At 42.4% G+C, this 13174-nt stretch overlaps 1 protein-coding gene across 1 annotated transcript; it reads left to right on the forward strand.

Moving 5' to 3' along the window:
* The first annotated feature begins 849 nt into the window (after nucleotides 1-849).
* MPZL2 (myelin protein zero like 2) lies at nucleotides 850-13033 on the forward strand. Its single transcript, XM_025927969.2, has 6 exons — nucleotides 850-1266; nucleotides 2231-2397; nucleotides 2682-2892; nucleotides 5413-5560; nucleotides 8488-8563; nucleotides 10814-13033. Exons 1-5 carry the CDS (start codon nucleotides 1209-1211, stop codon nucleotides 8549-8551), a joined length of 648 nt encoding a protein of 215 aa, XP_025783754.1. The 5' UTR covers nucleotides 850-1208; the 3' UTR covers nucleotides 8552-8563; nucleotides 10814-13033.
* Nucleotides 13034-13174: the final 141 nt, after the last annotated feature.

A 13174-nucleotide genomic window follows, 5' to 3' on the forward strand; every position in this document is an offset into this window, starting at 1 on the left:
GAGAGAGAGGGAGAGAGAGAATCCCAAGCAGGCTCCATGCCCAGCGCCGAGCCCCATGCGGGGCTCGATCTCACAACCACAAGATCACAACCTGACCTGGTATAAAGTCGGATGCTTAACTGACTGAGCCACCCAGGCTCTGCCAAAAAAGTTATTATGGAAACCTTTTCTGCGAGAGTCCTCTGGGTCTGCTGGTCCACGTTGGGTATAATCTTGCAGAAAGAGCATTAGACTTGAGAGTCAGAAAAGTTTTGATGTTCCTACCTTTTGGCTGTGCAAATTTGGGAAAATCACTTACCTTCCCTGGGCTCTCTGGAAAAATGGGAACACTTCATGGGAGTATTGTGGAGATGAAGAAAGAAGCAGAAAAGTACCTGCAAACTGGACCGAGATGGTAAGTGAGCAGGGACGATGTTCTGCTTCTTTAAATTCTTCCAAGTGAAGGGGTCATTAAAACACTGACATTTGTTTGGTCAGTTTCTCTCCCCGCCCGCCCCGCCCCCCCTCCCCAGGTCTCAGGGAAAGCTACAAGCTGGAAAAGGTGCAGAGATCCTTGTGGTAACATTTGGCCCAAATGTCTACGCTGTAGGACTTTTTGTCTGGAGAGGGTCTTAAGGAATTCTGATTGGAGTTCTGTGAATCCAGTCCAGGCCAAAGCGGCCCCAGGGAGGTGCTTTGGGAAGGGCAATCACTGCAAGGTGGTTGCAACAGTTCACTTCCCAGGCGAGCAGGAAGCCTGATTAGAAAAAACCTTGTGTGTGTGTGTGTGTGTGTGTGTGTGTGTGTGTGTGTGTGTGTGCGCGCGCGCGCACGCCAAACCCAAAGCAGCCTGGGACGTTTCAGGCTGGCACCACCTCCTCTGGGTGTCTCTGAGGCCATCCAGAGGCCAGAGCCCAGGCCGATTAACTGCAAAGTCAAGAGAGGACCACAGAGTTTGGAACTGTGTGCGGACCGCTTGCAGCGCAGAGGGCGGGAGGGAGGAAAGGGAGGAGGGCTTAGGGAGCTGAGGCCCCACCTTTCATTCCAGCAAAGTGCACCAGCGGAGCAGGGATGAGTCACAGGCACTGGAGCTCAGGTTCCCATAGGTGAGGGACTGGCTCTTCTCTCTGGGAAAACGAGGTGCCAGTTCTTACTGGAGCGGCCTTGGCAGGGTGTTGGAGCCCTCGGTCTGCCCGGTCTGGTCTCTGGGGCCAGGGCTGGGTTCCCTCATGTATGGCAAGAGCACTTCGCGTGCTGGGCTGCTTCTCCTTGGTGTGCAGCTCACAGGTAAGGGCTGCGGGGAGGGGTGGGGGTGGGGGGGGTCCCTCGCCATTTCCTCCTTCACTGCCGACCCTGTAATGTGGTCACAAGAGTGTTGCTTGGAAGCCTGAGCCACGGTTGCCGTTCACTTTAGGTGTTGACTTTGCTGAAACCGAAGTTGGTGGGTTGTTTTTGGAGAACTGATTTTGGACAAACAGGTTTAGGTGTGTTTGGGCTGCTAGTGATTCAGGCACAGAGAGGGCTTTCTAATCTCAGGTTACAAACCATTTTTTTTTTCCTTTTTTTTTTTTTGTGGCTACTCTCAACCTCCCACTGCAGGCAGGATCAGGTGCTTGGATTTCTGTGCGTCTTGTCTGGGACTCTCAGCAGCCCTGGGAAAGCTGAGAAACTAAAGGAGAGAGACCCACGGTGATTTTGAAACTGCCCCAATATGCACATTCTAAATGTAAATATCCTGGTTAAAAAAAAAGCGCCACGTGGTGTAAAGGTTCCAGGGGTGCAGACAAACAGAAGCTGTCCGGGCTTAATTAATTTCAATTTCTGCAGAAGATTGGGGACAGTATGAAATCAAGGACCCTTTCTGGACAACTTGCCTTCTAGGGGACCATTATACACACAATACATAATGCTTCATCTGAATACATGTCTAATCCATGCTACGATTAGTTTTTATTTTTGTTTGTGCTTTCAATTGTATCTGCCGACGTTTGTAGCTGGTTCCAACAGTGTGGGAGCGGGGACCGTGAGGCTAGGGTATCGCACTGTGGAGGAAGTTGAGAGCACCGAGAAGGCTCGCCATGTGGTATTCTGAGTCACGGTTGCATGTAAGTGGGAGCATGCAGGCTCAGGATGGAGTAAGTTTGAGAGCCGGGACATTGACTTCATTACAAGACTCACGCAGACATTTATTTTGGCCGTGTCGGCAGAAATTCTCTTAATCTGCATCTTCCTTTCTCCTTTTCTCTGGTAGCCCTTTGGCCTATAGCAGCTGTGGAAATTTACACCTCCCAAGTGCTGGAGGCTGTCAACGGGACAGATGTTCGGTTAAAATGCACTTTCTCCAGCTTTGCCCCTGTGGGTGATGCGCTAACCGTGACCTGGAACTTCCGTCCTCGAGATGGGGGCCCCGAGCAGTTTGTAAGTAGATGATTGTCATAGGCCCGGGGACCCCTGGTTGGGGAGACAAGCCGGTCCATTTCTCCTTGCCCTGCCTGTGTTTTTTTTCTCAGCCATAAGCACAGGGTAAAGCTGAGACACGATTCTTGGCAGAGAATGACTGGCAGAGTTGAGAGGTCCATCAAGGGGAAAGCAAGAGGTTCTTGGGAGAGAGCTGCATGTGGGGCAGTGAGGCTGGCTCCCCTCTCTCAGCCTCCGTGCCCTGGCGCTGAATAATAAGACTTTTGGCCGCTTCTGCCTTGTAGGTATTCTACTACCATGTGGATCCCTTCAAACCCATGAGTGGGCGTTTCAAGGATCGAGTGGTCTGGGACGGGAACCCTGAGCGGTACGACGTCTCCATCATCCTCTGGAAGCTGCAGTTTGACGACAATGGGACATACACCTGCCAAGTGAAGAACCCACCTGACGTTGATGGGCTGATAGGGGAGATTCGGCTGAGCGTCGTGCACACTGGTAGGTCACACAGGGGAAAAGGGTTTTGGGAAGCTTGAGAGCTTGTAGAAAGGAGAGGGGTGGTCTTTTGTGACGGCTGAAAGAGTAGCGAGAAGGGCTAGCCCTTCGGGTCTGGAATCTACAGAGGGAGACTGAAGAGTCCTGGGGTAAAAAGAGAAAGGCTTTGTTTGTCTGTGGAAAGAAACAGAAAGTTAAGCAAGTGGACTGCGGAATCTGTTACAGAAGTGGCATTGAGATTGTAAAAGGGAGAGGAAGCAGTTCTCTGATAAAAGGCTAACAATAGATCTGTTCATTCACTCATTTATTCACAGGACACTTACTGAGTACCTACTCTGTGTCAGACACTGTCCTGTGCTTGGCCTGTACTATCTCACTTAATCCTTACACCCTAGGCTGCGGATGCCAGTGATGGTGGTGATCATTTATTGAGTGCCTCCCATGTGTCAGGGGCTTTGCATATGTTATTTAATCTTTATATATCACATCAGTTTCTTGGGCTCTTAGTGCCCCACATTTTACTAATGAGGAAGTTGAGGTTCATAGAGGTTAAGTCCTTTGTCTGAATTCATGGAGCTGAGGGAATGGAATCATTTGGAACTCAAACCCAAGCATCTTTGACTCCAAAACTGTACTCTAGACTCATGCATTGTGGTGCTTGCAATCTTATAAAGGAAAACCTGGAGCACTGGGTGTTGTAGGGAAGCCAATTTGACAATAAATTATATTAAAAAAATAAAATGAAATAAAAAGAAGGGAAAAAAATAAAAAGGAAAACCCGGAAGCTGTGCAGATAAGACCATAAAACTTAGGAGTTGTAAATCTGGGCTTGAATCACTGCTATCATTTACCAGTTGGCAATAAATCTTTTTTTCCTTTCCTTACAGTGAGAATAATCTAGCGAGGCTTATGGTGAAGGAAAAATGAGACAATGAATGTAAAAATTCCCCAAACTCTGAATTGCACCAAAAAAACTTTTTTTTTTTTGCACCGAAAATTATAATAACTACCATACAGTGAGTGTTTATTATGTGTGGGCACAGCGTGGAACCAATTGATACGAATGTCTTTTTCTAAATAAGAATTCAATAAATGAATATTGTTGTCTCTGTTTGATACATTGAGGAAACTGAGGCTCAAAGAAGTTAATTACCCCAAATCACATAGCTAGTAAATTGTAGAGCTGGTATTTTCACCCAGCTGTCTCTGGCGGGTGCTCTTAACTAACACATGATATTACTACCTGTAGAGTAGTAGGATTTCCTCCTTTAATTCCTAGTATCATCCTTCAGGGCTCCGTCAGTAGGGCTGCGTGACCTTGGAGAAGTCAGTTGAGTACCAAAAGACGTAATGGAATGTCTTTGGACCTCAGTTTCTGAATTCATCTGCGTGTAACCTGCAGGAGCAGGTTGGACAAGAACACATGTTCTTAAATGTATTGTGGTCACTACCCTGAGAACCTAAGGAAAGTCGTGGCTCTGCTTCCCACAAAAACGTACACATACACACACTATGACACAGAGTTTGTGGGCTTGTGGCCCGGCTCTCTTCCCATCCTCTTTCACAGACTCCGGGCTGGGAACTTCTGGGCTAGACGTTTTCTAAAGTCCTTCCTGGCTCTGAGGGTTTATTGAAGTTTTAGTCAGAAATCAGGGCACCTGGGTGGCTCAGTGGGTTTACGTGTCTGCCTTCAGCTCAGGTCATGATCTCACGGTTTGTGAGTTCGAGCCCCGCGTCTGGGTCCGTGCTGACAGCTCAGAGCCTGGGGCCTGCTTCGGGTTCTGTGTCTCCCTTTCTCTCTGCCCCTCCCCTGCTTGCACTCTGTCTCTCTCTGTCTCAAAAATAAATAAACATTAAAAAAATTAAACTAAAAGGCAGGAGACCCAGACTTCACAGATTCTGCCTGGTGTTAGGGACCTTTCCCACTGGGTTCCGTCTTGCATCATTTTATCTACTGGACTATAGTTACAGATTTACTTGCCTATCTTCCCAGTGGGTATGAATTCCTTGAAGGTAACGTCTTTTTTGGCTTTGTATTTCCGTTGCAATGTCTGAACATAGTAGGCCCTTAATAAATCTGGATAAATGACCGGATGAATGCCAGAGGTGAGAGGGAATCTAGGAGAAACAGTTTGGACGCTGGGTTTGGCTAGGTCAGCAATAACCTTACCCTACTGGGTGGTTTACTGGCTCCGTGGTTCTCAGAATCTTAGCATCAGAATCACCTGGAGGACAGGTTAAAACAGATTGCTGGGCCCCACCTACAATTCAGGAGGTTGAGGTGGCCCTGATGATTTGCATTTCAAAGTTCTGCAGAGTGCTGCTATTACTTCTGGGACCATAGTTTGAGAACCACGAGAGCAGCCTTCATAGCTTCCTTACTGCTGCTAGAGTTCACAAGGTCGTATGGTAGGAGAAAGGAAGATTCCATTTAATGCTGAAACTACATCCCTCTTATATCGTTAGGTTTCATCATATTCTTTCTCTTTTGAGAATCATGACATCCTCTTTTTGTCCTTACAGTACGCTTCTCTGAGATCTACTTCCTGGCTCTGGCCATTGGCTCTGCCTGTGCCCTGATGGTCATAATAGTAATCGTGGTGGTCCTCGTCCAGCATTTCCGGAAAAAGCGATGGGCCGAAAGAGCTCATAAAGTGGTGGAGATAAAATCGTAAGGCTGGGCAGTTCTGGGCAGTCTTCGTCTAACACTCTTCTATCGTGACTTTTGGTATTTTACACTTGGGCAAAATGATTGTTGAACAGATGTTTTTCCCTCCGAGTAAATCTTATAAAAGAATTCAGATTCACAGGATGGAGAAAGTAGGGTGTGATCTGGTAACTTCACAAAAGCTTTCTTAATTGTATAGAAGATTTCATTAGAGGCTTTCTTTATTATGGAGGACTTGATATTGTCAAAATCTGCTTATGTGAAGCTTTTCTAGGATATTCCTTAGTTAAAAAAATTTTTTTTAACCTTTATTCATTTTTGAGAGACAGAGCACAAGCAAGGGAGGGGCAGAGGGAGAGGGAGACACAGAATCTGAAGCAGGCTCCAGGCTCTGAGCTGTCAGCACAGAGCCTGACGCGGGGCTCAAACCCACAGACTGTGAGATCATGAGCAGAGCCGAAGTCAGACGCTTAACCGACTGAGCCGCCCAGGCGCCCCTGCTATTCCTTACTTTTTAATGTAAAGTGTATATTTGTAAAATCTGCTGGGCAGGCAGCAGGGGCATCGTGAGTCAGTGCCTAGGAGAGTCAGCCATGCTGATATAAGGTGCTCAAAAAATATATATTTTTGAGATGAAATTTACCTATCATAAAAATTTGTCTTTTTAATGTTCACCAAGTTACATAACCATCACCACTAATTCCCAGAATTTTCATCACCCCCGAAGGAACTTCATATGTTTTAGCCATCACTATTTATTTTCCACTTCCACCTGCCCCTGACAACTACTGATCTGCTTTCTGTCTCCATGGATTTGCCTGTTGTTCGAAGGCAAGGAGAACGTAAAGTGCCCCCCCACCCCCCCGCCCCCGCCAGACTGAGAAGGCACTCTGAAACTGGAAGAGATACAGAATACGCAGAGTTCTATGTTAAGTGACTTCCTGCCAGGGAGGATCAGGAAGACCTCCATCTGGACAGCTGCGCAGCCAGTCTCCTCAGAAGCCCTGCGTTTTAGCTTACTGGTTTTAAAGGAGCTGGACGTGCGGGGCAGTGTTTGCATATACGTGACTGGTGGCTAATGTCTAGCAGACCTTATGGCACCATCCATGCGTTTGCAGAAAACTATGTTATCTGCACTGGTATCTTAATGGGCCCATTGAAATCCAGAACAGATTCCCTGGACATTCTGGTTTTAGAAGGTGAGCCTAGAGTTTGTACATTAACCTTTTACATCTTATACATTACTCTAGAACATGTATCCCTGACGAGGTCATCGAGCAGACAACAGCAAGACGGTAGGGCAAAGGTGGAGGCAGTATGGCCAGCATTCCTACACCTATTCTGGACATTTCGTATAAATGGAGAATCATCCGATGTGGCCTTTTATGTCTGCTTCTTGACTTAGTATAATATTTTCAACGTTCGTCCACGTATGGCACTTTGTTCCTTTTTATGGCTGTGTAATATTCCATTGCATGTATATACCACAGTTTGCTTATCCATTCATTCGATGGACATTTAGATTTTCTCTACTCTTTGGCCAACACGACTAATGGTGCTATGAATATTTATTTATAAATTTTTGTGTAGGCATGTTTTCAGTTTTCGTGGGTATATTATACCTAGGAGTGGAATTGCTGGAATGTATGGTTACTCTGTTAACCTTTTTGAAGCGTTGCCAGACTGTTTTACAAAACAGTTACACCATCGTATGTTTCCACCAGCAACATTCCAATTTGTCCATATCCTTGACAACCCTTGTTATTGTTTGACCTTTTGATGATAGCCAGCCGATGGGTGTGGAGTGTTATCTCCCTGAGGTTTGGATTTGCATTTTCTTAATGACTAATGATGTTGAGCATCTTGCCATGTGTTTATTGGCCATTTGTATATCTTATTTGGAGATCTATCTATTCAAATATCTTGCCCATTTAAAATTGGGTTATTTGTCCTTTGTGGGTTGCCCTTTCACTTTCTTTTTCATGTCCTCTGGAGCACAGACCTTTTTAGTTTTGATGAAGTATAATTTATCTATTTTTTTCTTGTGTTGCTTCTGCTATTGGTGTCATATCTAACAATCTGGTGCCGGGGTGCCAGGATTAAGTGTTAAGCATCTGAGTTTGGCTCAGGTCATGATCTCAGTGTTCGTGAGTTCGAGCCCCGCGTCGGGCTCTGTGCTGACAGCTCAGAGCCTGGAGCCTGTTTCAGATTCTGTGTCTCCTCTTTCTGTCACCCCCCAACTCGCACTCTGTGTTTCTCTTTCTCAAAAATAAAAATAAACATTAAAAAAAAAAAAGAATCCATTGCCTAATCCAAAGTCATGAAAGTTTATGTTTTCTTCTAAGAGCTTTACAGTTTTAACTCTTACAGTAGGTCTTTGGTTCATGTCGAGTTAATTTTTGCACATGGAGTGAAGTGGGAGTCCAAATTCATCCTTTTGCAGTTGAAGTCCTTGAGTTGTCCCAGCACCATCACTTTTTTTCCCGCAAGTAATATTTACTGGAGTAAAATGGAATTGATTTGAAGAAGCTCAATGAGCCCAACTCTGAGGTTAGGGCTTAAAATAGAATATAAGCAATAAAGGTGACTTCTAGGTCAACATAAAACTTTGTATTTTCTGAATAAGGAATGGAATTAGAGGCAGCATACTAATGATAAACTAAGGTTTATTCAAGTTCCCAAATTGTATTTCCCTCCAAAAATATTCTGAAACATGTCAAAGTTCAGATACCCAGGGTCATGTGGAAGTATGTGTATTTTTAGACGGCACTAGTGGTAACTTTGGATCTATTCCCAGATGCATGTAATTCTACCCAAAACATGGGAGAAAATACATCAACTGCAGCTTTGTAAGATTTGCCTCCCTTGCTTTTTTTTTTTTTTTTAACCTCCCTTGCTTGTTAACATTGGTTTCTGCTTCTTTGTTACAGAAAAGAAGAGGAAAGGCTCAACCAAGATAAAAAGGTCTCTGTTTATTTAGAAGACGCAGACTGACATTCTTAGATGGTGAGGTTCATAAATGAGTTGATTTCTTTCCTTAGCTTCCTTGTCTGGCCCATCTCTAATGTGGATCCTCCAGATTTTAGGACTGTTAGGTGTTTTCTACGTGAAGTTAGAGGAGCTGGGTCAGGGAGATGAAAGTCTTCTATTAGTGTTATGGATGGCTTCCCCTTTCAGTATGTTTTGTGCAAAGGATGAGGGAGTTAGACCCTACTGCCATTGAAGATGGAAAATTCTAAGATTATCTGAGGCTTTGTGGTTATGTTTACCATGACCACGAATAATAAATTAACTTTCAACATGTAAATAAATCTTTATTTTTTATTTATTAAATTTTTTTCACGTTTATTTATTTTTGAGAGACACTGAGAGAGAGAGAGAGAGAGAGAGCGCGCGCGCGCGCGCGAGAGAGAGAGAGCATGAGCGGGGGAGGGGCAGAGAGAGAGGGAGACACAGAATCGGAAGCAGGCTCCAGACTCTGAGCTGTCAGCACAGAGCCCGACATTGGGCTTAAACTGTTGAACCGTGAGATCATGACCTGAGCCAAAGTTGGATGCTTAACCAACTGAGCCACCCAGGAACCCTGACATGGCCTGACATTTTAGCAGGAGAACTTTTATACTATTTGGAATTGATTTCAACTCCTTTCATCTAGTTATTGGGACTATGAATCCCATTTTAGTAGTGTGTAATTTTATTTTACCAGTTTTCAGGCTTATTATGCTTAAAAAATACGATGACTTATTTTTCATATGATCAGAATTTTTTCTATTCTCTGGAATAGGCCTGCTATTATTATTTTCAAAAAGAGTCATATTTTTGTAGCCTAAAGTCTCAGTGAAAAGTCTCAAGGACTTATAAAATCGAATATGGAGAAAAATGATTCTACTGTAAACCCAGAAGAACAAATTTGGTATCAGAGAGATTTTACCAAGGGCTATTGTCTTTTAAAAACCAAGCAGATTCTTGGGGCACCTGGGTGGCTCAGTCCGTTAAAATGTCTGACTTTGGCTCAGCTCATGATCTCACAGTTCATGAGTTCGAACCCCACGTTGGGCTGTGTGCTGACAGCTCAGAGCCTGGAGCCTGCTTTGGATTCTGTGTCTCCCTCTCTTTGCCTCTTCCCCATTCACGCTCTGTCTCTCTCTCAAAAATAAACAAACATTAAAAATAAAATAAACAAAGACAAAAAAACCAAGAAGATTCTCTAGCAAGTCCGGGTCATGGAAAATGAAGATGGAGATGAAAAGAAACTTTTAAAAAAGTTTATTTATTTTGAGGCGGGGGGGAGGGGCAGAGTGAGAGAGAGGAAGAGAGAGAGAATCCCAAGCAGGCTCTGCGCTGACAGCGGGCAGCTCAAACCCATGAACTCAACCCATGGGCTCTAACCCATGAACTGTGAGATCATGACCTGAGCCGAAGTCAGATGCTTAACTAACTGAGCCACCCAAGCGCCCGGAGATGAGAAGAAATTTTAAGGAACTCACATGATCAAGTGCATTGTGACGGGATGTCCTGACTGGATGGATACTAGTTTGAACAAAGTAGTTGTAAAAAGATTAGGAGGGGGACAATTGGGAGTCTTGAATATGAAAATTTGAATATGGATAATATTAGGGAATTACTGTTAATTTTATTAGGTATAATAAAGGTATTGTGGTTATAGAGGAAAATGTTCCTATTTTAAATATGTATTTATATATATTTATTATATGTAAATTTATATATACATTTGTTATATATAAATTTATTTTCCCTATATTTGTTTTTTTATTATATATAAATAAATACATATATACATTTGTTATATATAAATTTATATATGTATTTATATATAATAAAGTACCAAATAAATATTGGGAAAATAAGGCAAAAAATGCTTTAAAATTAGGTGACAGGTGAATTCTATACACTGTCTTTTCTATTCTTCTGTGTGCTTGATTTTTTTTATATAAAAGAGTGGGGGGAGGGGCAGAGAGAGAGAGAGAGAGAAGGCATGCATGTGTGTGATCGAGCTATAGATCATCTGAGTGTCTGTGCAAGGCAGAAGCTATGAATTAAGGACACTGAGAGCTATGTAGTTAAGGAACGGGAAACATATTCTAAAAGTTGAATTAGAAGGAGAACAAGTACGTTTAAGAACAGTTTCCTTCACAGTGGAGAGCACATTCGATAAAATAGATGTAATTCGGAATTCCATGTTACCCCTATGCACTCTTCCCACGTGAATAATCCATTTAAACTTCTGTATTTCAGGAAGCTGAAGATTCCCAAGAACAAGCACCCTAGGATAAGCTGAAGTTAATGGAAGCTTTTCTTTGGCTTTACCAGTTGTGACTTGTCTTCCAACCAGCCCTGCAGCACATAACCACCCAGAGAAGCAACGTCTCTCTGGAGCCAGCATAGGCCCAGGGCCCTCTTGAGCTGATACCGGGAGACGCACACACAGCCCATCACTACGGTTTTATTTAATTTCAGAGTGCAAATACTTTTCAAATGCTCATGAGCTTTTTATACTGAGAAACTACATTTCTGCCCTTGAACACTCCTTGGGGATTATTAATTGTATGCACGCCCATTGGTGTCAAATGAGATGAAAGCCATCTTGTCAGTCATGACATTTCCTTTAATGTATTAGTTTCTTCAGAGCAGCACTCTTGCTACTAAGGTTAATGTGTTTACTTTTTCCTTCTCAGTCTCAACTAAAAGATGAGCCAATTCTCTCCGCCATTTTTGATCAATTAACAGGAAACCCTAAATCCCGTTCTTCAACAGTTTGATTTTTATGGCTCTCCTTGAGTATGGGACACATCTTGTTTTATTGAATTTCTTTCAGTATCCCAGATGATTGTCTGTTTTGGTTGATCCCACATTTATAATTAGCACAAATCTAAATCACAGAGTAACTAGAAGAGTTTATGTAAATGCTTATGGATTGACAAATGCCACCTCAGGATGAATCACTTGTCACCTTTTTTCTCTGTGTTCCGAAAAAACAACCAACAGAGCAAGTCTTCCGTGAGCAGTGGATACTGTTCAGCTTACTGTTCAGTTATAACAACAGAGCAAAATCTGTGCTCTTTTGCAGACTGGAATCCTCAAGCAGTTACACAGAAGGTTCTGGAATAGTATATTATGACTATAAAAATTTAGGACTGGTGAAAAAAATCAAGCCTAAGTGATGATAATTTTGTACAGTGTTATATAAAGCTGGGAGAACTGGATGAGATTATTTTTCTCCCCTTTCCTTTCCTTTTCTTTATATTATTTTATTTTTGCTTTAATTTGCTTGTTTTGAGGGAGGGAGGATTTGGTATGGGGCAAAGAAATACCAAAACTAACAATATGAAACCAACTTTATTCTTTCTTCCCTTATGCCAGTAGAGACAGCAAACTTTATAAGTAGGCTATGGAAAGAAAAGTGCTTTTTCAAAAGTGTTTAACCTCCCAGTGTCTTTCCAAACTTAAGTTATAGCAGCATTTATTAAAAAAATAGAAAACATCTGAAAGTTTAGTTGCCCCCACCCCTGCCCCATCTTTATAGCCTAATAACTTCAGTTTTCACTGACTGGGCCAAAGATGTTCTTTCTTTTAACAAACTGGAATTTTCAAATAGGTTATCTGTATTTAAATATGCTGAACTTTGAATATTTTTTCTAGTATTTTTAGAAAAATTGGTACAATATTCATATGAACCTTGATTCTGCATTCATTCTCTACCTATCTCATTTTGCCTTTTACACGAAAAAAGTAAAATTTTAACACCCAATTTGGAAACTAAAAGTTACATTAAAAGTATTTATTATTATTATTATTTGAGAGAGAGTATAAGCTAGTGGGGGAGGGGCAGAGAGAGAGGGGAGACAGGATTTGAAGCAGGGCCCACGCTGTCAGTGCAGCGTGATGTGGGGCCTGAACTTAGGAACTATGAGATCATGACCTGAGCTGAAGTCAGATGCTTAAGCGACTGAGCCACCCAGGTGCCCCAAAACTAAAAGTTGGCTTTCAGGTCTATATTACTTTTAAATTACATTTTGTACTTTTCTCCATAATTCAACCTTTGAAAATAACAATATTTTTTTCAAACAGATGGCCTGAATGGTGTCCCAAAAGTGTAATGAAGTAGTTAAAACCTCATGGAAAATCTTTTCAGCAAAACTTGTAGCTTGTGTCTTGGCTAAATATTCAGGGGTTAATATGACCCTATTGTTCAGTATCTTTTTCCTAAAGAGAACTTTTGTATGGTAATTTATTTTTTATTGTGCCTAAACACATATGTAAATAACCTTTAGTAGTAAAGAATTATCAATTGTATAATTTGCTTACATACAAATCTAAAAAGTTTACATAGCAAGTACTCAAAAACACATGGTTATGTATTTTATCATTACTGAGAAATTTTCTTAGAGCCTGGAAGTCAATAATGGGTGAAATTAGTTTATACTGGATAAATAAATGTTTATACTGGATAAAGAATTCTACATTGCTTCGGATAACTGGGAATTGGGCACAACAAACTACTTAGTCTGGGTACTCTTTCTTAGGAAGGGTATTATGTTCTGTTTGGTACTCTAACATCACGTTTTTCATAGAGAAAACCACTAGCTTTCACATCTA

This window comes from Puma concolor, chromosome D1 (genome assembly GCF_028749965.1).
Source record: "Puma concolor isolate L17-30 chromosome D1, mPumCon1.1.hap2, whole genome shotgun sequence".
Taxonomy (NCBI): Eukaryota; Metazoa; Chordata; class Mammalia; order Carnivora; family Felidae; genus Puma; species Puma concolor.

Bases quoted from the DNA above. Each gene is read 5' to 3' on its own strand.
- MPZL2 (XM_025927969.2), top strand. From the start codon at position 1,209: ATGTATGGCAAGAGCACTTCGCGTGCTGGGCTGCTTCTCCTTGGTGTG. The intron at 1,267-2,230 runs GTAAGGGCTGCG...TTTCTCTGGTAG, and splicing joins CCTTGGTGTGCAGCTCACAG to CCCTTTGGCCTATAGCAGCT. The intron at 2,398-2,681 runs GTAAGTAGATGA...TCTGCCTTGTAG, and splicing joins ATGGGGGCCCCGAGCAGTTT to GTATTCTACTACCATGTGGA.